General features: G+C 48.5%; 2 protein-coding genes across 2 annotated transcripts in view; one reads left to right on the top strand and one right to left on the bottom strand.

Moving 5' to 3' along the window:
• The window catches only part of Dnajc7 (DnaJ heat shock protein family (Hsp40) member C7), a 36,045-nt gene extending 22,351 nt beyond the window's left edge, over positions 1-13,694 (bottom strand). Inside the window, exons 1-2 of the mRNA XM_051158629.1 lie at positions 13,421-13,694; positions 87-175 (exon numbers count right to left, since the gene is read on the bottom strand). Coding sequence (XP_051014586.1) covers positions 87-175; positions 13,421-13,497 — 166 coding nt within the window. The 5' untranslated portion in view covers positions 13,498-13,694. The remainder of the gene's footprint in view (positions 1-86; positions 176-13,420) is intronic.
• Positions 13,695-18,529: 4,835 nt separating this feature from the next.
• Nkiras2 (NFKB inhibitor interacting Ras like 2) lies at positions 18,530-21,046 on the top strand. Its single transcript, XM_051158624.1, is given in 4 exon segments — positions 18,530-18,677; positions 19,498-19,685; positions 19,688-19,741; positions 20,592-21,046. Coding segments are annotated over 4 exon segments (576 nt in total). The 5' UTR covers positions 18,530-18,583; the 3' UTR covers positions 20,832-21,046.
• Positions 21,047-22,838: the final 1,792 nt, after the last annotated feature.

Genomic DNA, 22,838 nt, shown 5'->3' on the forward strand with positions numbered 1-22,838 from the left:
AGTGCTGGGATCAGAGGCGTGCACCACCATGCCTGGCTGAAGAGGTGCTCCTAAGACATCTACTTTGATCACCAGGCCCCTCTCACCTATGGCTTTTGTGTAATAGTTATACGCCTCGTTGTAGTCCTTCTTGGCATAGTATGCGTTCCCTTGTTCCTTGAAGGATTCTGCTTCTCTGAAAAGGAAAAGGAAAAGGAGAATCACATTACTACACTTCAGGGATGCTCTCAGAGGAGCCAAGCTTCAAGTTAGTGTGATGCTCTAATTCATTTATAGCTCTGTCCAACAGCCGGACAGACCCAAAGGAGGGCCACTGAAATAACCCAATGTATGCAGACATTCAAACTAAATCAAGAAAACTGCTTTCAGTATAATAGTCCTGGCATGGTACTTCACATCTGAAACCCACAATTTGGAGAGGCTGAGACAGAAGGATTACTGCGATTCTGAGGCCAACCTGTGCTACATAGTAAGTTCCAGGCCAGCCTGGGTTACAGAGCAAGACTGTCTCAAAAACACAACATAACACAATAAAACAAAACCTGCCAGACACGTTGTCAAATGCCTGCAACCCTAGCACTTGGGATTAGAGTCAGGAGATCAGGGTTCCAAAGCCAATCCTGGTCACGTATCAAGTTTGAGGATGTCTGCGTTATCTGAGATCTACTGTCAACAAACCAAACTAGGAGCTAGAGCGATGGCACAGCGGCCTATCTCCTAAATGATCTGGGTTCAGTCCCCAGCACCCACATGGTAGCTCACAACCACCTGTAACTCCAGCTGCAGAGACCTGTTGTCCTCTTCTGACTTTGTTTTGGTTTTTGAGAGAGAGTTTCTCTTACAGTCCAGGACTCTAGTTGTAGAGTAGGCTGGCGAACTCACAGAGATCCCCCTGTAGTGGGATTAAAGTCGTGCGCCACCGCACATCTCTTCTGACTTTAAAGGCATTAGGAACACAAGCGATGCACATCAATACTCATCATCAAAACACTTAGACACATAAAACAAACCTTAAACAAACCACTTCATGCTGTACCTTTCATCTTGTTTTGGCCTCCAGTCACCCTCCCACAGGAGTCACTTAGATATCCCTCACACAGCTGAGTTGCCCTGTCCTCTCCACTGCTGAGAGCTCAAACCTGGGGCTATGCATTGCACACATGCTTTGTAAGTGAGCCACTGAAAGCCAACACTGAATTTTCTAGTATGTCACAACTACTGCTTTTTGTTTGTTTTTCAAGACAGGGTTTTTCTGTATAATAGTCCTGATTGTCCTAGACTCTCTGTAGACCAGGCTGGCCTCGAACTCACAGAGATCCACCTACCTCTGTCTCCTGAGTTTGCCTTTTCTTTTCTTTTCTTTTTTTTTTTTTTTTTTTTGGTTTTTCGAGACAGGGTTTCTCTGTGTAGCCTTGGCCATCCTGGACTCACTTTGTAGACCAGGCTGGCCTCGAACTCACAGCGATCCGCCTGCCTCTGCCTCCCGAGTGCTGGGATTAAAGGCGTGCGCCACCACGCCTGGCTTTGTCTCCTTTTCTGTATGCCATATATGCAAAAAGGAAATCAATTCAGAGTTGCCTGGAGGAGAGACAGAAGTCACAGTTTTTTTTGTATCTCCCTCCCGCCCTCGTTCTGAGCACCAAACCCTGTACAAGCTAGGAGAGCACTGTGCCACCGAGCCACGTCCCCAGCAGCAACAGTTACCGCTGGGGATGATATGGGGGTGTAGCTTGAGTCTACACACAGGGGAGATTTGTGGTTCGTTTCTTACAAATTTTAGACTACAAACTAGCCCAGCTACTCTCCCTTTCCATAACTGTGGTGTAAGCCCCACTGACATGAAAAGACTGCCAGAAGAAGAAAATGGGGTGACCTACTAATGTTGACAGATTTAAACTGTGCTGGGTGGAAATCTGCCTAGAAAATCTTATTATACGAACTGTTACAATGACAATGCTCTAAAAAGGCCACCTACTATTAAAAGAACCCAGGAATAGCCTCCCTCACCTACAGGACTTAAGAGAATCAACTGAAATCTTTCACTGCAATATATAAAATTCCATTAAACATAAATTAAGCAAAGTGCTATAAAAACTCTAGGAAAAGGGCTGGAGAGATGGCTCAAAGGTTTAGAGCACTGGCTGCTCTTCCAGAGGACCTGGGTTCAATTCCCAGCAACCACATGGTGGCTCACAACTGTCTGTAACTCAAATTCAAGGGGTATGACACCCTTACACAGACATATAGGCAGGAAAAACACCAATGCACATTAAAATAAAAATAAATTCTAAATAGCCTCTATGAAAAGCTTTTGTTGTTGCTGTTCTTTTTTGTTTTTTCAAGACAGGGTCTCTCTGTGTTAGCCTTGGCTGTCCTGGACTTGCTTTGTAGATCAGCCTGGTCTCGAACTCACATTGATCCACTTGCCTCTGCCTCCCCGAGTGCTGGGATTAAAGGTGTGCGCCACCATGCCCAGAGAAAAGCTTTTTTTGGAGTTGTTTGTTTGTTTGTTTGAGACAGGGTTTCTCTGTGTAACAGCTCTGGCTGTCCTGAAACTCACTCTATAGTCCAGGCTGGACTCGAATTCACATCAATCTGCCTGCCTCTGAAAAGCCTATGTTTTAAGAGCAGACATGACAAGAGAGTCCAAGGGCTTCCCCTAAACTAGATTCCAGAAGCTGAGCAAAACCATTCTGAAAATAAAAAAATAAAAAAAAAATGTAGTGAGCTCTGGAGTAGATACTGGCCGGTCTGCAACTAAAATCTAGCTTCTTTTTCTGTCAGCAGTGACTAAGAATAAACAGCCAGCTCTTTGAGGAGGACCAAAGGTCCCCAGCCGCTGCGCCAGCAGCACAAGGTTTACTGGTAACAAGTGACAGGACCTAGGGCTACTGCTCCCTTCCACACTGTTCTCAGGGAGCCTGAGTGCACTGCTGACTTCCGACCATGCTGTCAGCATCCGAAGTCTACTGTCTCAACTTTCCAATGCTTACTTCTCCGACACTGATAGCTAAGGCACAGAGCAGCTTTGCTGTGAAAAAATGTGTCCCAGGACTGAAATCTGGACGCTTGTCAGTCAGTCAGAGAGAGCGAGCGGGGCTCCTGTCTCTTTAAGATGCAAGACCCAGTGAGCTGGACTTTGCCTCCCCCAAGAAACGCATTTCATTTAATAAATGGTGAGTAGATTCCATTCTAGAGCAAACAAAGCAAGTAATGTAGAGCCAGCCCACAGCAAAAAGAACAAGAATTGTGTTGTGACACGTTGCCATGTTTTTAACCTCACATTGCACATCAGGCCAGAATTAGCTATTCCCACAGTTTCATGAAAAGGACTTATTTTCATAGAAACGTGGCTGGTTAGCAGCTGCCTAGACAATAGGCTTAGGCCTTGCTGCTTTAGGCCAAATGCTTACTTTTGTACCCAGGTCCCATGTCCTAAGTGGAGCCTATCCTAAATACACGAGCCATAACCCATGGGTCTGACCCTTGGGGACCACAGAGGGAAAAGTGGATCTTTGGAAGCCACAAGGAACAGTTCCAGAGCTAAATAATTCCAGTCCTGTCCTAGGAGTCTAAGAAAGGCTGAAGCTATTCACGTTGCCCTTACAGCAAAGTGACTGAAGGAGGAGAAGGCAAAGAAGCGGGCCTGGGAAGGAAGAAGAGCTGCTTACAACTGAACGGAGGGCGGTACCTGTCACTGCTGCCAGCACTCTTAATTCACTTGATAACTAAACGAGGTCTCAAGAACTGAGATTGTTTTCTATGGGGACAAATTAGACTTGCAGCACTCAAGAGGCAAAAGTAGGTAGATCTCTGTGAGTTTGAGGCTAGCCTGGTCTACAATAGGGAGTCCCAGGACAGTCAGGGCTATCTAGTGAGATCTTGGCTCAAAAAGACAAAACAAGAACCCAAAATTAAGTTCAGACTAAACCCTAAAATATTAAAGCAAAAGATCCATACCCAGCACTGGCTTGATGGTGCTAATAACTGTAACGCATCTCCTGTGCCTTCACACTCTGAGATGGTTCCTATCAAGGCATGCACAGGCCTTCTGAAGGTGGATGCCGACAGAGGAAGCAGCAGTGATGCACTCACTGACTGCATAGGTCTCATCACTTCTAGAAGCCTTTGTAGGTTCCTACTTTTCATTGCTTTTGCTGCTTTTCCCTAGGCTGACCTCATGTTCACTACAGAGGCTAGGTGGTGGTAGCTCATGTCTTTAATCCCAGCACTCAAGAGGTAGATGCAGACTGATCTCTATGAGTTCGAGGCCAGCCTGGTCTACAGAGTTCCAGGATAGCCAGGGCTACACAGAGAAACCCTATCTTTTCGAGACAGGGTTTCTCTGTGTAGCCTTGGCCATCCTGGACTCACTCTGTAGACCAGGCTGGCCTCAAACTCACAGCGATCTGCCTGCCTCTGCCTCCCAAGTGCTGGGATTAAAGGCGTGCACCACCACGCCCAGTTGCATTACTATTTAAAAAGACTTTTTTTCTCACCAGCCAGAAAACTGCAGCCATGAAAACCTGTTCCTCCACATCATGTATCTGTTAAGAGCAGTGTCTGAGCTTGCAAGGTATGCTCTGAATCTGTTGTTCACTCACTGCTGCTTCTATTGACTCCCACAAGTACTGCCAGGAACCATTTGGATTACACAGGTCTTCAGGATCATGTGATCAAATCAGACAACCTGGGCTTATGATCCCCAGCCAAGTTTGGGCGTTTACAACTTACTAAATTAAAAATATATTAAAACATCATAGTTGACACTGTGTCGTATCCTAACTTAAATGCCCTATTTAAAAAGTCCATTTTCTCTCTAAATCCCTCCAAGACAAACACTTAAGAAATTCTGCCTTGGTGGATCTCTTTGAGTTCGAGGTCAGCCTGGTCTACAAAGTGAGTCTAGGGCAACCAAGGCTACACAGAGAAACCCTGTCTTGAAAAAAAAAAAAATTCTGCCTTAGGTCAACTAGTTAACTTTTTAGCAATTATAGAGGCATTTAAAAGCTTCAGCCAGGGGGGCTGGAGAGATGGCCCAGAGGTTAAGAGCACTGGCTGCTCTTCCAGAGGTCCTGAGTTCAATTCCCAGCAGCCACATGGTGGCTCACAGCCATCTATAATGTGATCTGGTGCCCTCTTCTGACCTGCAGGTATATGTACAGGCAGAGCACTGTATACATAATAATAAATAAATCCTTTAAAAAACAGCAACAAAACTTCAGTCAGGCTCCTTCAGATTCACTGGATGGCTTAAAAAACAAACAACAACAACAAAAGCCAGGCGTGGTGGCACACACCTGTAACTCCAGGGCTCACAGAGGTATATGGCTGTGAGTTCAAGGCCAGCCTGGTCTACAAAGGGAGTCTAGGACAGCCAAGACTACACAGTGAAACCCTGTCTTAAAAACACAAACCAAAACAAAAAACTCCTTACGTTGGCAGGATGGCTCAGGGACAAGACACTTGCCATAAAGCCTGAGTTTGATTCCTGGGACCCACATGGTGGAAAGAGAAAACTGACTCCCCAAAGTTGTCCTCTGACTTCCACATGTGCCAAACTGTGTATGTACACAAAAATGTTTACACACACTCCAGGAGTAAGATCATTTGAAAATTAATTTTTTAATGTGTAAAGGTGTTTTCTGTCTGCATGTGTGCCTGTGCACCACTCATGTACTTGGTGCCCTCAGAGGTCAGAGGAAGGTTCTGATCTTTTGTAACTGGAGTTACAGGCAGGTGTGAGCTGCCATTTGGGTGCTGAGAATTGAACCTGTGTCCTCTGGAAAAGTAGTCAGTACTTTTTGTTTGTTTGTTTTTTGAGACAGGGTTTCCCTGTGTAGCCCTGGCTGTCCTCGAACTCACAGAGATCCGCCTGCCTCTGCTCCGAGTGCTGGGACTAAAGGCGTGCGCCACCACAACCTGGCTTTAGGTAAAATTCTTAAGCAGAGGGGGAAAAAAATCCAGTTTTGGTAAAATTAAAACCGAGGTCAAAAATGCTATAATTTTCTTAGAGAAGTGTTCAGAAGCCTTGGATTTTAGAGAAAATCTCTGTGGGGGGGGGGGGGGGGGGCGTCTTTCCCTTTTCCCGGTGGCTGCTGGGACTGCAATGTATACCACATACCTGGAATTCAAGAATCTCTGTGTGTTTCTTTTATGATCACTATCTCCACAACGTTACTTTGCTCTAGGTTGTGGAATCTTTTTTTTTCTATTCAGTCAAATTTACTAGCTGCTTGTTGATCTAGCAATGGCCTCCACCCTACAGAATTTACAGGATCTTGGCCAGTTTCAGAGTAGAAATTCTTTCCTCCTCCCCCTTCCCCAGACCTCTTGTCCCCAATGGCATGTCACAAGGCCTGTTTCATGTTGTACTCTCTCTGACCTTCATGAGAAGAGTTAAAGGAGCCCAACAGCCTCAAGCCTACCCCAGCCTGCCAACAAGCAAGTCACTATTTTTTCTTTAAAATGTTTTTAAAAATCAAACAAATTTTAACCTACAAATACAATTTCACTTTACCATTCATATATCTAAGCAAAAGCCATATGACTTGTGAAAAACATTGTAAACACTAGAGTGCCTGCGAGGTACTGTGTGCTGGATGTTTTCTAACTAGCTGGAGAGAGCGGGGGGGGGGGGGGCGCGCACTGGGGTGAGCTCTAGCCACTGCACAGCTACCTGGTACCCCAGTTTCCTGTACCCAGTAGCTGCCTGCCTGCCTTTCTTTTCTTCCTTCCTTCCTTTTCTTTCTTTCTGTTCTTTCAAGGATTTTTTATTTTGTTTTTGTTTTTTGGTTTTTCGAGACAGTTTTGCTGTGTAGCCTTGGCTGGCCTGGACTCGCTCTATAGACGAGGCTGGCCTCGAACTCACAGCGATCCGCCTGCCTCTGCCTCCTGAGTTCTGGGACTAAAGGTATGCACCACCACGCCCGGCTCTCCCAGCGTTCTTAATTGTGCCTCTTTTCACTCCAGGGAATCAAATCCTTGTGTTTTAAATAATAAAGATTTTTAAAAACTCATCATTGCTCTTTATGTTACACTGCAATCAAATCCAGATCCCCATGCACACACTGCTGGTAAACAGACCCTGCCCCGCCCAGGCTCAAGCTGGGAAGAACCATAAAACACCAGGATCTTTGCTGCCCACACTTTCCTCCAGTCCCCAAAATTCTTCATGTGTGCCATGAGGGCAAGGCACCTGTGCCCACACAGCCCTTTCTCCTTCCTAGGAGCCTCCTATCATGGTCTTCTTGGCCACGGCAACAGAGCAGCTCCAACAAAGTCTTTTCCCCCAGCTTCAGTAGAGATGTACTGGGATGAATTTTAGGTGTCAGATAATTGGCCGTGTGGGGAAGCTGGCAGAGATGCAACAGCAAGCCCATTTTCACTTTAAAGCACAACTAAAACAACTTCTCAGTTAGCCATGGTGGCTTACACCAAGAATTCCAGCACTTAGGGGGCTGAAGCAGACAGACTTGCTACAGAGTTCAAGGCCGGCCTGGACCATATAGTGAGTTCTAGGCCAATCTGGGCTACAGAGTGAAACCTGTCTCAAAAAGTAAAAACTCAAAAAAAAAAAACAAAAAAACAAAAAAAAAAAAAAAAACCAGTCTCCTATTTCCGAAGAAAAAGTAGAGACAGACAAAAACTCCCCCACGGGGCAGAAGCAGAGGGCCAAGTAAGTACACCAAGGGGAGCTATGTGGTCTATGCGAGTAAGTCAGCAGCACCCTCTGCTGGAGGAAGGAAGGACACCAGGCAGGCGCTGGCCGGGGCTGGCTAGGTCTTAAGGGAAACAGGGCTGTGAAGCACCAACCCCTCCAATCCAAACCTTGACAGAAACCCCGTCACTGCAGGCCTAAGGACGGTCACAGAAGCAGTCAGTCAGCTGTGAGTTCTGTACCTTAACTAGCAGGCAGCACAGAGCTCTGGCATGCGCTTCCCCTTACATGCCCCTGGGACAAGGAGAGCAGGCGGTAGGGCCGGTCAGAGTAATGAGCCTTTCTGAGCCACTGAGAGCACAAGGCATTGACTTCCGGGTGTTAGCCTGAGGCTGATGTTCAAATATCCCTGAATCCACCTTCCAGCTTTTGGTTCTGCTCTCAATGACAACACAGACCCCTTTACAGGAATGAAGACAGTCTACAAAGAAACCTGTGCCCCAGCTTTTGGCCATCAGACTAGTTGCTGAAGCATGGTCTCATGGATCAGAGCCCCCAGGGAATCCTCTGCTGTGGAGTGGAATAGGCTGAGGCCTAGCTCCAGGCAGAGGAGAAACTCAAGAGGTCAGACTACCCTGTGGGAGAGCCTGGCGCCCAGACAGTGATGGGTCAGCTTTGGGAAGGACCATGCTGTAACCAGGACTGCTTAGTTATGGATCGCTTGCCCTCATTTAAACCTAAGCCTCAGATCGTAACTTGAGAGACTGGGGGTGGGGGTAGGGATGTGCCACTGAACTTTATCTGCTCCTCTTCCCAATATGGCCACAGCGAATAAACCTTTCTCTGCTCTTTACTGTGACCTGTCTCTTTAGTTGGCCAACTGAATGAAGGTGGTGGCAGAATTCAGCTGGTACACTGACAGGGCCCAGGCTTGACCCTAACATCTCTGGTAACATCTCTCATCCTGATGGAGACAGCGGCATCCCTCAACAACCTAGAACTAAGAAACTACAATTAAGAAAAGGTTGCTCCCAGGGCTGGCAAGATAGCTCAATGGTTAAGACACTTGCTGTAGAGCCCAAGGACCAGACTCACAGGTGAAAGGACAGAACCTACTGCCGTTTTAATCTCCATACATGTGCCTGCACATGTGCACATGGGGGAGGGGGTGAAGCTGCCTCCTGGTGTTTTGGAGGATATAGGAGATACGGAAACCAGAGGGGGCAGTATGGACTCTCAATGGCACTCATACTAAGGTCTCTTGGGTCCTCGATTCAACAGGTGGCTAACTGTCTCAGAGTAAATGGCCCAAGCAGGAACTTTCAGGAAGAAAATATAACAGAGTCCTGCTTGTCCCTCATACTGTTCTCAAAAGTAACAGAGATTCAGGTCATTACTGCTTAATTGACAACTCAGCTTCCCCACGTCACACAACAATCAAACAGGTCTTAAAATATCTACCACACACCATCACTCTCAAGTGCCCATCTATGCATACTTTTGCCCATCATGGTGTAAAAATTAGAACTACGGTTTCTGGCTGGCTGGGAAGAGAAAGCAACTGTTGCACCAGTAGAAAGAATGGCTAGGCATGGTGGTATATGCTTGTAATTCCAGCACTCAGGGAGGCAGAGGCAGGTGGATTTTTTTTTTTTTTTGGTTTTTCGAGACAGGGCTTCTCTGTGTAGCCTTAGCCACCCTGGACTCACTTTGTAGACCAGGCTGGCCTCAAACTCACAGCGATCCGCCTGCCTCTGCCTCCCGAGTGCTGGGATTAAAGGCGTGCGCCACCACGCCCGGCTCGGCAGGTGGATTTTTGTGAGTTTGAGGCCAGCCTAGTCTACAGAGCGAGTCCAGGACAGCCAAGGCCACACAGAGAAACACTGTCTCAAAAAACAACAACAACAACAAAAAAGAATGGCCTCTTGGAAAATCCACTCTGACTCCTGTCCCAGCTGATGAAACTCGACTTTGAAGGATACCTTGACCGTCGTCTACGTAACGTCCACATCATGTCACTCAACACTGGAGAACGAGGAGGAAACATTAGCGAAAGGGACAAAGGAACTCTCAACAGGATTTTGTACCAGGCGCCAAGGCACCTAGGCAGCAGCCTGTCATTGTTCCCCAGTCTTCTAAAAATCCTGGAGCAAGAAAGTCAAGGCAGACGTCCAGTACTCAATCTTAAAAAAAAAAAAAACAAAAACAAAAAACTACCGTCATTGACTAAGCTAACCCCTGATTGGCTGGAATGTACAATAAGGCTAGGCTTCAGACCAATCAGAATTCCTGTTGTTGGCAAGTGAGTAGGCACTAGAGCAACTGCCATTCACTTGGCCCAGTATTTCCTTAAAATTGCTCAGTGTACTCTCAACATTAGTCAATATATGAATCTGAACTACCTTAAGGAAAAGAGCTCTCCTATCTTCTACTTCTGTTCCATTAAAGACTATTTAACAATTCCTGCCAGGCATAGCGGTGCATGCCCATAATCCCAGTGTTTAGGGAGGCAGAGGTAGAGGCAGGTGGATCTCTGTGAGTTCAAGGTCAGCCTGGTCTACAAAGGGAGTTCAAGACAGTCAAGGCTATGCAGAGAAACTGTCTCGAAAAACAAAAACAAGACTTAAAAAGCTGGCGTAACCAATAATAACTACCACAAAACCTAGGATTCAGCAATGTGGACGGAGAAATAAAAGAGGCTCCTAGGCTGGGCGTGGTGGCACACGCCTTTAATCTCAGCACTCAGGAGGCAGAGGCGGGTAGATCACTGTGAGTTCAAGGCCAGCCTGGTCTACAAAGTGAGTCCAGGACAGCCAAGACAACATAGAGAAACTCTGTCTCAAAAAACAAAGAAAGAAAGAGAGATAAAGAAAAATAGATCATTTAGGGAAATAAGCAAGAATGTCCTAGTTCCCAATCTGTGGCTCCCTGATTCTCTATGTCCAAATCACAGCAGATACTGAAGCAAACAGACACGCTTCCTCTGTAGTGATCTGCTTGAAATCAGTGGCACACATCTGTAATCCAGCACTGGAGGCAGAAGCAAGCGGATCTCTGTGAGTTCAAAGACAGCCTGGTCTACAAAGTGAGTCCAGAACAGCCAGGGTTACACAGGGAAGCCCTGTCTGGGTGTGGGGAACCTATCTTTAGAGAACTTTAACTCAAGATAGGCATTCCACATTAGGAAAAGTGTTCAGTGTTCCCAGGAACATCAAAGGCCTTAAGTTAGGCGAACTGCTGAAATGTCTTATCTACAAAAGGACAAAGAAAAACAATTTTGGGACCAGTAAAATGGCTCAGCAGGTGTAAAGATGCTCACCTGACAACCTGAGTTCAAACCCTGGAACCCACAGGGTGGAGAATCGATTCCTACAAGTTGTCTTCTGACCTCTAAAATTCATTCATTCTCATTCATTCATTCATTCTCTCCCTCCCTCTCTCTCTCTCTCTCACACACAGACACACTTTTTACACACAGAATACTACTTTGGAGTGTGCTAACATCCAGCTTAGAGTACCTGGAATGAAGCAGACAAGGCTTTCATATTCAACACCAAAGCAAGAGGAGCAAATTGTGAAGGAAGGAAGAACAGGTGGCTTTCAGTATGTGTGTACGGTGTATTCGTGACTTGAGAAAAACGAAAAGAGTGTTTAGGTTTCACTTTCTAGACACAGTAAAAGGAGCTAATAGGCAGCCACAGTAGTCTGCTAGTCTCTGCCTCCCCAGGGCTGAATTACAATGAGCACTCCCATGTCTAGCTTGACTTTGCTGTGAGACAGGCTCTCACTATTAAACCCAGACTGGTGAACTGTAGCTCTTTCTGTCTCAGTCCCCTAGTGCAGAGATTACAGATGTGTGGCACCATACTCAGTCTTAGTGTATCTCTCCATAGTCACTTACCACCATTTATGACAAAACACCCTCAAAAGCTATTTCATTTTGTTTTAAGGAGAAGAATTTGCTTTAGAGAGGGGACACGAAAGTGAAGTCTAGTCGAGCACAATGGTGCACACCTTCAATCACAGCACTTGGTTGGCGGAAGCAGATGGATGGATCTTTGAGTTCAATGCTGGGTCTACATAGTGAGACCTGTCTAAAGTCCAAATGAAGGACACTCTACAGCAGACTACAGAGCAGGCTAGAGTCCTTAAATGACATATGGCCAGAGTCCCTATTTATAGCTGTAAGAACTAAATTCACTGGGCGGTGGCACATGCCTTTGATCCCAGGCACAGAGGCAGGCGGATCTCTGTGAGTTCAAGGCCAGCCTGGTCTACAAAGTGAATCCAGGACAGCCAAGGCTCCACAGAGAAACCCTGTCTCAAAAAGACCAAATAAATAAATTTAACCTCTGTGTTACCAAGGGGTTTCCCTTCTCATTTTGCAATTCCTTAAGACTCTTGGGGCTGGGTGTGGTGGCCCACACCTTTAATCTCAGCACTGGGGAGGCAGAGGCAGGTTGATCTTTGTGAGTTCAAGGCCAGCCTGGTCTACAAAGTAAGTCCAGGACAGCCAAGGCTACACAGAGAGACCCTGGGGGTGGGGGCGGGAGGAAGACACTCTATAAAACACTGTAATCATGTGGAAGCTCAAAACAAAGGAGACTAGACTGGACTGAAGTCCCAGGGCTCAACTCCATCTTGTCAAGCCTTTCAGCTTCCAAGTTGGTACTGCCCCATACACCTGAACTACAACACACCCTGTAGCTCCCCGAGGACCCTCTTATATAGTAAAACGCTCAGAATCCCGGATTTCTAGATCTCCCGAACGGAAAATCTCAAAATCTTCAGACCAAAGACATACCCTACAGGCTTGGTATGCACATATGAAGCACACGGGAAGGAGACTAAGGGCAACTACAGTTCCATCCTGAACAAAGGATCAAATTAATCTGCAACTAATACAGGAGTCGCTCCTCTGTCAAGTTATGCCTTCTCACAACTGTGTCCCGACCCCGCTTCAAAAGCCTGTCCTTAGCCGGTGTCAGAATTCAGAGTGTTCTAGAAAACCACTCACTCAGCAGCTCCCTAGGCTAGTCCAGACTGGCAAAGCTGGCGTACTGCAGCTGCCCAGCAGTGCCAACTGCATCTAAACAGCTGTCCTCCTTGGGCTTAAGAATGGTCTTGGGAGGAACGGTGAAGGGGCGTCTGACCCATACGGCAAGAGACAAGCTCCTCATTCGTCCTTCCGTCTATCGGTTTTTAACTTCTACCATTATCGGGGTGAGGGGGCGGCAGGGGGGAGCGCGACCAGGCCAATACTGCAGGCTTACAGTCTCCTCAGACCCACGTTAATGACCACTAAATGTAAATACTGCGGAAAAGGAAGCGAAGAGGAGAATGAGGGCTCTGGTGACGCTCGGTGAGGACAGACAACAATGCACACACGTTAACCAGAGCTGGCGGAGGTCGGGGCTGTGTTAAGGAAGTCGTCATCGACGCCGCGACGCCTCCCCCACCCAGCAGCCGACCTCTGAGATTCCCCCCTCAGAGACCCAGCCCCTAAAATGAGGACGATCATCCTCACCCCGACAGAACTAGTCCATGCCTCAGCTCCCCACTAGGAGAAAGAAGGGGAAGACCGATCCCCCAAGAGTGCCCCGTCAGGGGTTCTATGTTGAGTCCACGGCACATGGGGGTGGGGGTGGGGGGGATGTCTGCAGAAGGAGCACCGCCTCTGTATTTGGGGGCTGCCAAGCCGATCTTTCCCAAGCCACGAGCTGCAAACTCGCTCCCTCTATGATTCTACCACTTGATTACCTCTTTGCGTCTTCGTCCTCCACCAGTTCGGGCTCGGTCGCCGCCATTACCACATCGCACTCCGCGGCAGCCGCCATCTTACCGCCTGGACCAGAGAGCCGGGTGGGAGGCCGGCAGTGAAGAGCACTTCCGGTTGGAGCATCAAGCCTCTCGGCAGCGCCGCGCCCAGAGGGACTCCCTCGAGCCCGTCTACCAACGAGAGGCTCCGCCTGGGGCCAGAGTGGCCTCCCATCCCTGGAGGTCCACGGTGGTCTCCGCGCTGGGGCCGGGGCCCAGGGACGGTTCCTGTGCGTAGGGGGCGCCACTTTACTCGTGGGTTGGAGGAGGGTACCGAAGGATGTTGCCTCTCTAGGCCTTGGCTTGCCTCAGTATCCCGACAGCCTGGTTGCCATAACAACTTGCAATCCTAGAGCGTCTCCTGTGAGGCTTGGGAGTCCCGGGTGAGTGGAGACCGAGCCACCAAAGACTCTTGAGGGGAAAAAGACCCTCCCCTCCCCCGCAACGACTACCTTTCCCGACCTTGGAGTGTGTCCACAGCTTCCTTCCCGGAAAGGCATGAAGAGCTACTTTGAGCCCAGTCCCCCAGCTTTCATCGGTGCCTGGAAGCCCTGCCCAGCCAAGCGAGGGGAACGCAGGGCGTCTTCACCCTGCGCCTTTCATCCTCCACGGATCTCCAAGCACCAACTGGTTCATCACCCTAATGACGCGGACTCTTTTTATGAGGCCGCTTTCATGTCAGCCGCTTGGGAGTGCCATCTCAGCATTAAGCCTAGAGAGGATGACATGGCGCCCCAGCCCCTGCCCCGGAGTTTATAAGGCAGCTCAGATGGGGTGAGGTCCCTTTTCCTTAGTGTCCCCCTGCACTCCTACCTCTCATAAACTACCCAGCACGCTTGTCTGGCCAAATGCAGGATGCCCTGGGAAGATAGCGTAAACATCTTTGTAGTAACCCTACTGCACCCAACAGTGTTGTGGAGTTGAATTAAATTGGGGCCCTCTAAGGTTCAATGGGCGGAGGAGGCGACTTTGAGGTTGTCATTTAAAGGCAAAAGGAACGAAAATAAGACGACGGTGGAACTTACACGGGACCCGTGCTTACGGAAAACTGTGTTTCAGAAGGAAGGGTCCCTAACGTGTTTTGTAGATCGTTATTATTGCTGAGGGAGTTGAGATAGAACATGATAGAAACTGGGTAGAAAATGGTACCTGGGGCTCACAGGATTGAGAAGGTCATTCAGCCCTGACCTGAACTACTGGTTGGCTGTGGGGTGGCAAAACCCTCACCACCTCTCCTGCCCGCCACTCTTCTCAGTATAGACAGTCTAGTTCAGAGACCAACTTGTTTTACGTTCTTTCCGCCATCTGGCATATGTAGCGGAACCTAGACATCCCACTCTCACAGTGCTAACTTTGTCCCAACGGTCAGTGCTTCCTGTCGCCTAGACATTTTTTTTTTTTAAATTACGTGTATGTGCATGTGTCTGTGTGAGTGCATACCACGTGTGTGCGGGCGCCCGCAGAGGCAAGATGAGGGTTTCAGATTCCCTGGGTCTGGAGTTAACAGGTACTTGTGAGCAGCCCAACAGGAGTACTACTGGGAACTGGGTTCCCTAAAGAGCAGCCAGTGCTCTCTCAGCAACAGAGCCATCTCTCCAGCGCCCTCCTAGACGTTTTTCAGAGTTCTACACTTCTATAACCAATTACCTAGTATCTCATGTGTTTCAAAAATCCCCAAAGCTTAACCTATTTGTTAATTTAGTTTGTTTTTTTTGGGGGGGGAGGGGTGTGGTTAGAGACATGGTCTCTCAGCCAGGCATGGTAGCATATGCCTTTAATCTCAGCACTTGGCAGGCCTACTGCTCTGAGTTTGAGGCCAACCTGGTCCACAAAGCTAGTCCAGGACAGCCAGGGCTACACAGAGAAACCCTGTTTCAAAAAACAAACAAACAAACAAACAAGAAAGAGACAGGGTCTCTCTGTGTAGCCTTGGCTGTCCCAGACTCACTCTGTAGACCAGGCTGGCCTAGAACTCACAGTGATCCACCCACCTCTGCCTCCGGAGTGCTGGGATTAAAGGCGTGTGCCACCACGCCCGGCTCAGGCTCCTTCTCTTAAAGGAAACTGTGTGAAGGTCCCTAACCTGTTTTGAAGATCCTTATCATTACTGAGGGACCTGAAAACATAGAGGCCACAGGATAGAGAAGGATAGTTGGAGCTCAGTGGATTGAAATGCTGTGGCCTTTTATTAGAGCTCCTCATGTTGTGGTGACCCCTGCCCCCACCATAAAATTATTTCGTAGCTACTTCATAACAGTAGTTTTGCTATTGTTATGAATTGTAATGTGAATGCTTTTGGAGGAAGAGGTTTGCTACAAAGGTCATGGCCCACATGTTAAAAACCACTGCTTTAACTCATTTATTGAACCTACTGTCACCCATTTCTTTTTTTTTCTTTATTTCTTCTTTTTTTTTTTTTTTTTCTTTGTGTGTGTGTGTGTGTGTGTTTTGTTTTTTGTTTTCCGAGACAGGGTTTCTGTGTGTAGCTTTGACTGTCCTTCACCCATTTCTTAACAACAAAAAAAAACTTTTATTCCTTCGTGAATCCCTTATGTTGGACATCATCTGTTCACTTGGTCACCACATGAAACGTGGGGTGAATCAGGCAATCCTCAGCATTGCTCTTGCCTTGCAGTCTGTCATCAACGGTTCTTGATTCTCCTGCTACACATCCCCAAATCTCCTTTTCATCCCATATAAGCCAGTAAATAAACTCAGAGACTACAGTAGTGTCATTTTTTGTTGTTGTTGTTGCTGTTGTTGTTTGTTTGTTTCTTGAGACAGGGTTTCTGTGTGTAACCTTGGCGGTCTGGACTTGCTTTGTAGACCAGGCTGGCCTCGAACTCATAGAGATCTGCCTACCTCTGCCTCCCGAGTGCTGGGATTAAAGGCGTGCGCCACTTCTGCCCGGCTTTACAATAGTATCTTAACTGGTCCTCAGCCTCATCCCTGTCATGCCTCGGCTCTTCTGACAGAATGACTTTCCTTGCAAAAGTGGATGGATTCTTTCTGTCCTACCAATGGCTTTCTGTCACTGTGAGTTTGGTCTCTGGCCTGCCACACAGCTTTGTCATCTGGCTACTCTCTGTTGTCAATATTGAAGCCCCAGGCGTTTGTAGCGCCAGACAAGTCATGGTTCTTGCCATATTTCCTCTACTTTAGAAATCTCCGTCCTCCTTAGTCCTTCAAACTGGAACACAGACATGCCCATCTCCTCCTTTCTCTTTGGTATCTGTTGCCCCTAAATTAAATGCCCGTTGGCTGTGCCCATAGCACCCCACCTCAGCAACAGCATTCATCAGGGTTTGTTGTAATTGTTGGTTTAGATGTCTAATTATCCTAGGTAGTGAACTTAGGTGCAATCATCCTGTCTTGAGGCTTTTTTTTTTTTCCTGTCTGTGTAGAGTATGTTGTCTTCAAACGCAAAATCACCCCACTTCAGTCTTCAAGTGCTGGGGTGCAAATGTGAGCCTCTATTCTAGCTTCCAAAAATTCCAGATCTAGCGAGTGTGGTGTCACACGCCTTTAATCCCAGCACTCAGTAGACAGAGGCAGGTGAATCTCTGTGAGTTCAAGGCCAGCCTGGTCTACAGAGTGAGTTGGAGAACAGCCAAGGCTACACAGAGAAATCCTGTCTCGAATCAGAAAAAAACCAGGTTCAAAGAGCGCTTGCCTAGAATGTGCAAGACCCCTGGTTCCATTTATAACATAGCACTGCCAAGAAAAGAAAAAGAAAACTTGCGAATAGATGGTGTAATTAACGAAGCGTTACTACTGTCCTTTAGAGACACTTCTATACCAGATACAAGAAATTCTGGTAGCCGTTCCCCTGACGGCCTCTGGGGGCGCTGTTTCGACCAGCGCTCGCTTTGTGCCGCCGGAAGTTGTCTTGAAGGCCGAACCTTGAGGGGCGGGTCTCCAGGACAAATACTTCCACCCAGAGAAAGAGGGGCGTACTTACAGTGGAACTGCCCCTCCCATGGTCCGGCCCACTCCGGGGGGCGCCTCAGCGGGAGTGCTGCGGGAACCCCGGAGGTACGGAGCTGGGAGGCGGGGCTCAGATCGGCCTCTGTCCCTGGGGCTCACTTTGGTTGTCCTGTGTCTGTCTGTGATAGTTTCTGAGGGGTGCCCTTCCCGGGAAGTCTGTGGCGGCGGCCTCTGGTAGCTCCTCGACTATCGCTTACTAAAATGCTAAGATCCTGGGGTGGTGATCGGGTGTCAGGAGATTCTCCTGGAGAGTTTCTGCATGGGACCCCTTCGAGACGGGCCCGGGGTCTCTGCTTTCTGCGAGGAGGAGGGAGGGGAGATCTCTGGAGCTCCCCAGGAACCTGTGCTTTGACGTTTCCCTTTAGGAAGACCACTCTCTGGAGTCTGTCCAGAGAGTTTATGAGTTTGAGCTTTCTCTCTGTGCCTGTCAGCCCCATGGCAGTAAAATCCATCTTTCAGAAGCACCATTCCTTTGATTCCGTCTCTCATTTCTTGTCTGATGTTCCTTATTTTATCTATGGACTCCACTAGAATTTATTGTCACCCAAATTAGTCATTCAAGAAAGCAAGTTATTTTCTATTTGCGTATTCTTCCCTAACGAGAAGATGACAAGACGAATATTTCCTGCTTCTTTCTTCACGGGAGTCATGGTTAAAGAGAGACCTAGCATATACCTAAAGTTCCAGCACTTGCTAGTGGGAGGCAAGAGACTCAGCTTAAAATCAAGGCTTAACTATTTCATCAGCTGGAAGCCAGCTTGGGCTACACAAGACCCTGTCTCAAAACGAAACAAAACACTCCCCAAATCAAACAGAATAGAGCAAGAGTACTTGGGGAACCTTCCTCAGTCATTGCTGCCCTATGTACATCTTGTACCCCAGAAAGCAGCAGGCCAGCTGTGTTTTAAACCGCTCTCCAAGGCCTCTCTCCCACTAATCCCACTTCAGCTGTGCGCAACTCCAGGGACAAGAAGGTTAATTTCCGCTGGCAGCTCAGGAGTTCTGTCAACACTTCACAGGGCGGTGCTACTAAGTCTCTGATGCTTCCCCGGTCGGCTGTTTGGATTCCGGCTTCCCTTACCACGCTGCTTCTCTGTCCTTTAAGGTTGAAAGCAAAGCATGGGGAAGAGCTGCAAGGTGGTCGTGTGTGGCCAGGCATCTGTGGGCAAAACCTCCATTCTGGAGCAGCTCCTGTACGGGAACCATGTTGTGGGTGAGTGTTGCTGGGACTTGCAGACAGGTGGAAGATGTTGAAGAAAGCAGTAGGATTTGGTCACATCCCGAACACAAAGGCTAAAAAGGACACCAGTTGCCTTTACACCCTCAAAATTAGGGCCGGTGGGGGGTGGGGAGGTGGGGGTGGGGAGGGGGCAATGGCTGACTGTTAGAGCACTGATCCTTGTACTAGGCCGTAGGTTTGAACTCCAGCAGTGGAGCAAAAAAATATAAAACAATGTACTCTCCAGTTGTATGACATTGGACAAACCAGGAAGGGCAGAAACCCAAAGCCAACATAGGACCCCCGCCCGCAACACAGCACTTCTGTTTGAGTGTCCATTCCTGTGCCTGCATGCCCCTGTGTGTGAATACTGTGCATAGGCCAGAGGTGGGTGTGGTGTCTGCTTCTACCACTCTGCATGTTGTTATTGTTGTTATAATGATAATAGTCATTATTGCTGTTGTTGTTGTTGTTGTTATTATTATTATTATTATTATTATTATTATTATTATTATTATTATTATTATTATTATTATCGTCTTTGAGATGGCCTCACTATACAGACCAGGCTGGCCTGGAACTCACTGAGATCAACCTGCCTCTGCCCCAACCCCCATCCCCCAAGAGCTTTGATTCAAGGTGTGTGTCACCACACGCAGTTTAGTGAGGCCCCTTTGCTTCGGGTGGTAATGGCAGGACGTTCATTTCCCCAAGTCATTCCTGTCTAACCCTGAGTCTGGTGTGTCCTGAGCCCCCACCTCCCTCCACATGTCCCGACTGTCCTGACTTATATTCAAGTCTCATTCGAACCCAGGTTCTGAGATGATCGAGACCCAGGAAGACATCTACGTGGGCTCCATTGAGACAGACCGAGGGGTGCGGGAGCAGGTACGGTTCTATGACACGCGGGGCCTCCGGGATGGGGCCGAGCTGCCCAAGCACTGCTTCTCCTGCACAGATGGCTACGTCCTGGTCTACAGCACGGACAGCCGAGAGTCATTTCACAGCGTGTCGAGCTGCTCAAGAAAGAAATCGACAAGTCCAAGGACAAGAAGGAGGTACGTGTCCTGGGCTTCTGCTGAGAGCCCAGCGGCGGGGTGGAGTGGGTCCGCGGCAGGCTTCGAGACGCTGGCGTGGTTTTCAATCGTGCTCATTTGCCAAGAGGTGGTTTAGGAGCTAAAAGGCCACGAAGGTCATTAGAGAGGGTCCTCAACCCACACAAGAGGTGGCCGTATGATAGGGCAGTCTGACCAAAGAGATTTCTCTTTGTTTTTGTTTTTTTCTTTCTTTCTTTCTTTCTTTCTTTCTTTTTCTTCTTTCTTTTTCTTTTCTTTCTTCTTTCTTTCTTTCTTTCTTTCTTTCTTTTTAAGATTTGTTTATTTATTATGTATACAGTGCTCTGCCTGCATATACACCTGCAGACCAGAAAAGGGCATCAGATTACATTATAGATGGTTGTGAGCCACCATGTGGTTGCGGGGAATTGAACTCAGGACCTCTGGAGGAGCAGTCAGTACCCTTAACTCCAGCCCTTTTCTTTCTTTCTATTTATTTATTTATTTATTTTAGTTTTTTCGAGACATGGTTTCTCTGTGGAGCCTTGGCTGACTGGGTCTCTCTTTGTAGACCAGACTGGCCTTGAACTCACAGAGATCCTCCTCCGTCTGCCTAGGACTAAAAGCTTGCCCCATGGTGGCCAGCTTCTCTCTGGTTTAACAGGGTCCTTTTTTACACACCAAGCTTTCTTCCCTGTGGCTACATGCTCTTGCCCAGCCGTTCCAGAATTCCGTAAGCTGCTAACCCTTGGGAACTGCATCCTCCCAGCTGTTGGCCAGAAACAGCTGGCAGCTACTCTTGACCCCAAGCCACTGCATTCCTGTGGCTTCTACTCTTGTCTCTCTCCTCCAGGTCACCATCGTGGTCCTTGGCAACAAGTGTGACCTGCAGGAGCAGCGCCGTGTCGACCCTGACGTGGCCCAGCATTGGGCCAAGTCAGAGAAGGTGAAGCTGTGGGAGGTGTCGGTGGCTGACCGCCGCTCCCTCCTGGAGCCTTTCATCTACCTGGCCAGCAAGATGACCCAGCCTCAGAGCAAGTCTGCCTTCCCCCTCAGCCGCAAGAACAAGGGCAGTGGCTCCTTGGATGGCTGAAAAGCTGCCCTTCTTCCTCCAACCCATCCCAGGATGGGTTGAGGGCACAGCGATGCATAAGCAAGCCATTCTAGAGGGCAGGTGAACTGCCCTCCAGACCAGGAAGCCGGGCTGGCCCAGGCCAACGCCACTTTTGTCCCCTCTTAACTCCAAGAAGTGCAAGTGAACTTGATTGCTGGCCCTCCCCTTGACCCTTCCACATTTGCCCCCACCCCCAGCTCACATCGCATTTTCTCCACTGTCACCCGGACACTTATGGGTTAGTGTCCCTTCCATCTGTCTGGTGCGGGAAGCAGGGCTGTCACGCCAGAGTGCCCCATCCAGGGTCTGGCTCTTATCAGGGATCCCAACTCTCTGAATTTCCTGCCAGTAATATACACTCAGCACCAGCCTGGGCCTGGGCAAGAGTTACCAGGTGTTGTGAGCACACAGTTTTACGTGCTGGCTTTGGGTTGGTTCCTTGTCCTTCACCCTGATCTTTCCCTAGGGGCCTATCCAAGGTTGGGGAAAGCCAGGCTCCAGGGAGTGGCATTTTCTGTTTGTCCTCCGCCTGGCTCCAGAGGTTTCACTTCCTGTTCCTGTTTTAGGAGCCGAGGTCTCATTGGTTGAGGTAGGAATGATGACCAGGCAGTCAGTCGGCCTATGACTTAGCAAGGTCATTCTTGGGCACCAGTTTTCTCATCTGCGAGTCGACAGGAGCCTGGGTGACCACTTAGAGCCATGGCAGCTCTGTGATTTTTTTTTTCTAAAGCTGTGCCTCAGGCCTCCTGTGTCTCTGCCCCTGCTCTATCCTCTTCAAGGTGCTACACCCACCAGCCCTGGAGGCTGGACACGCCTCTCCTTACCACCAGGGGGCAGAAGCGCACTTTGTGCTCATTGGCCCAAGAGGCACAGCCTGTGGACTTGCCGATAGGGCTAGTGTCCATCCCTCCTGGTTGTTTTTGCCTAGTAGCTAGACTTATATTTATATTCTCTGTGTTTATATGCCTGCTGCCCTGGTGAAGGTGGGATAAGCCAGTCCTCTAAGCCTCCCTTCTTACCTCAGGGGCCTGAACAGAACCAGGCAAACCAGCAGTAGCTTCCTAGGAACTGACAGGTGTCAGGGGCTTGTGCTGTCAAGTGAGCTCAAAATCCACATCTTTTCTGGTGCCCACTTTGTGCTTTGATGTGCACACCTCCTGTGAGTTAGACACTGCAGCCCAACTGCCTCCGATACCCACTCCTCCCTGGGACCGGCGAGAGGGGGCCGGTGCCCAGGGCTGAGCAAGGGGAGTCGAGGCATCTACAGGCTCGGGCTTGAATCCTTTTATTGATGTGTTGGACACAATAAACCACAACTGCTGTTATAAAAAAGTTTCCCTCCCCCTCCCCCTTTTCTCATCCCATTGGAAATACCTTTTAAAAACAAAAAAGATACAGGTAGATACTAGCAAAGTCCCATATTGAGTGGGGGAGTGCCACTGGCTTTGGCAACATGAAGTGGATCTTGAGGGCATTTTGGACTGTGTCCCGGCCCTAAGCTCCATACGTGGGGTGGTTGGACCTCAGCATAGAATTCCTAGGCTGAGGGAAACCCAGAGGGCCCTCCCCCTTAGAGTTGGGGTTCAAGAGAAACCACTGAAAGGCTAAGAAGAATAGATATGGCAAGACTGGTCACTTCTGTGACAGCCAGGGCCAGGCAGGGTGGTGCAAGCTTTTAGTCCCAAGATGCAGGTGCAGGTGGATGTGTCGGCTTTGCCAGTCTTGTGTACATAGTTCCTGACCGACCAGGGCTGTACAATCAGGCCCAGCCTGAACACCACTCACTTTCTAGCCTCATCCTCACAGAGTAGATGAAGCTCGGCCTCACTTTCACAGTACCTTTTTGAAGAACTCTAGGGGCCTCTTATCTCTATGGTCCTTTGCCATTCTCCGTGGTCAACATCTTTTTTATCCTTTTTTTGTTTTTGTTTTTGTTTTTTTCAAGACAGGGTTTTTCTGTGTAGCCTTGGCTGTCCTGGACTCGCT

The sequence above is a fragment of the Acomys russatus genome, chromosome 16, assembly GCF_903995435.1.
Source record: "Acomys russatus chromosome 16, mAcoRus1.1, whole genome shotgun sequence".
In the NCBI taxonomy this organism is placed as follows: Eukaryota; Metazoa; Chordata; class Mammalia; order Rodentia; family Muridae; genus Acomys; species Acomys russatus.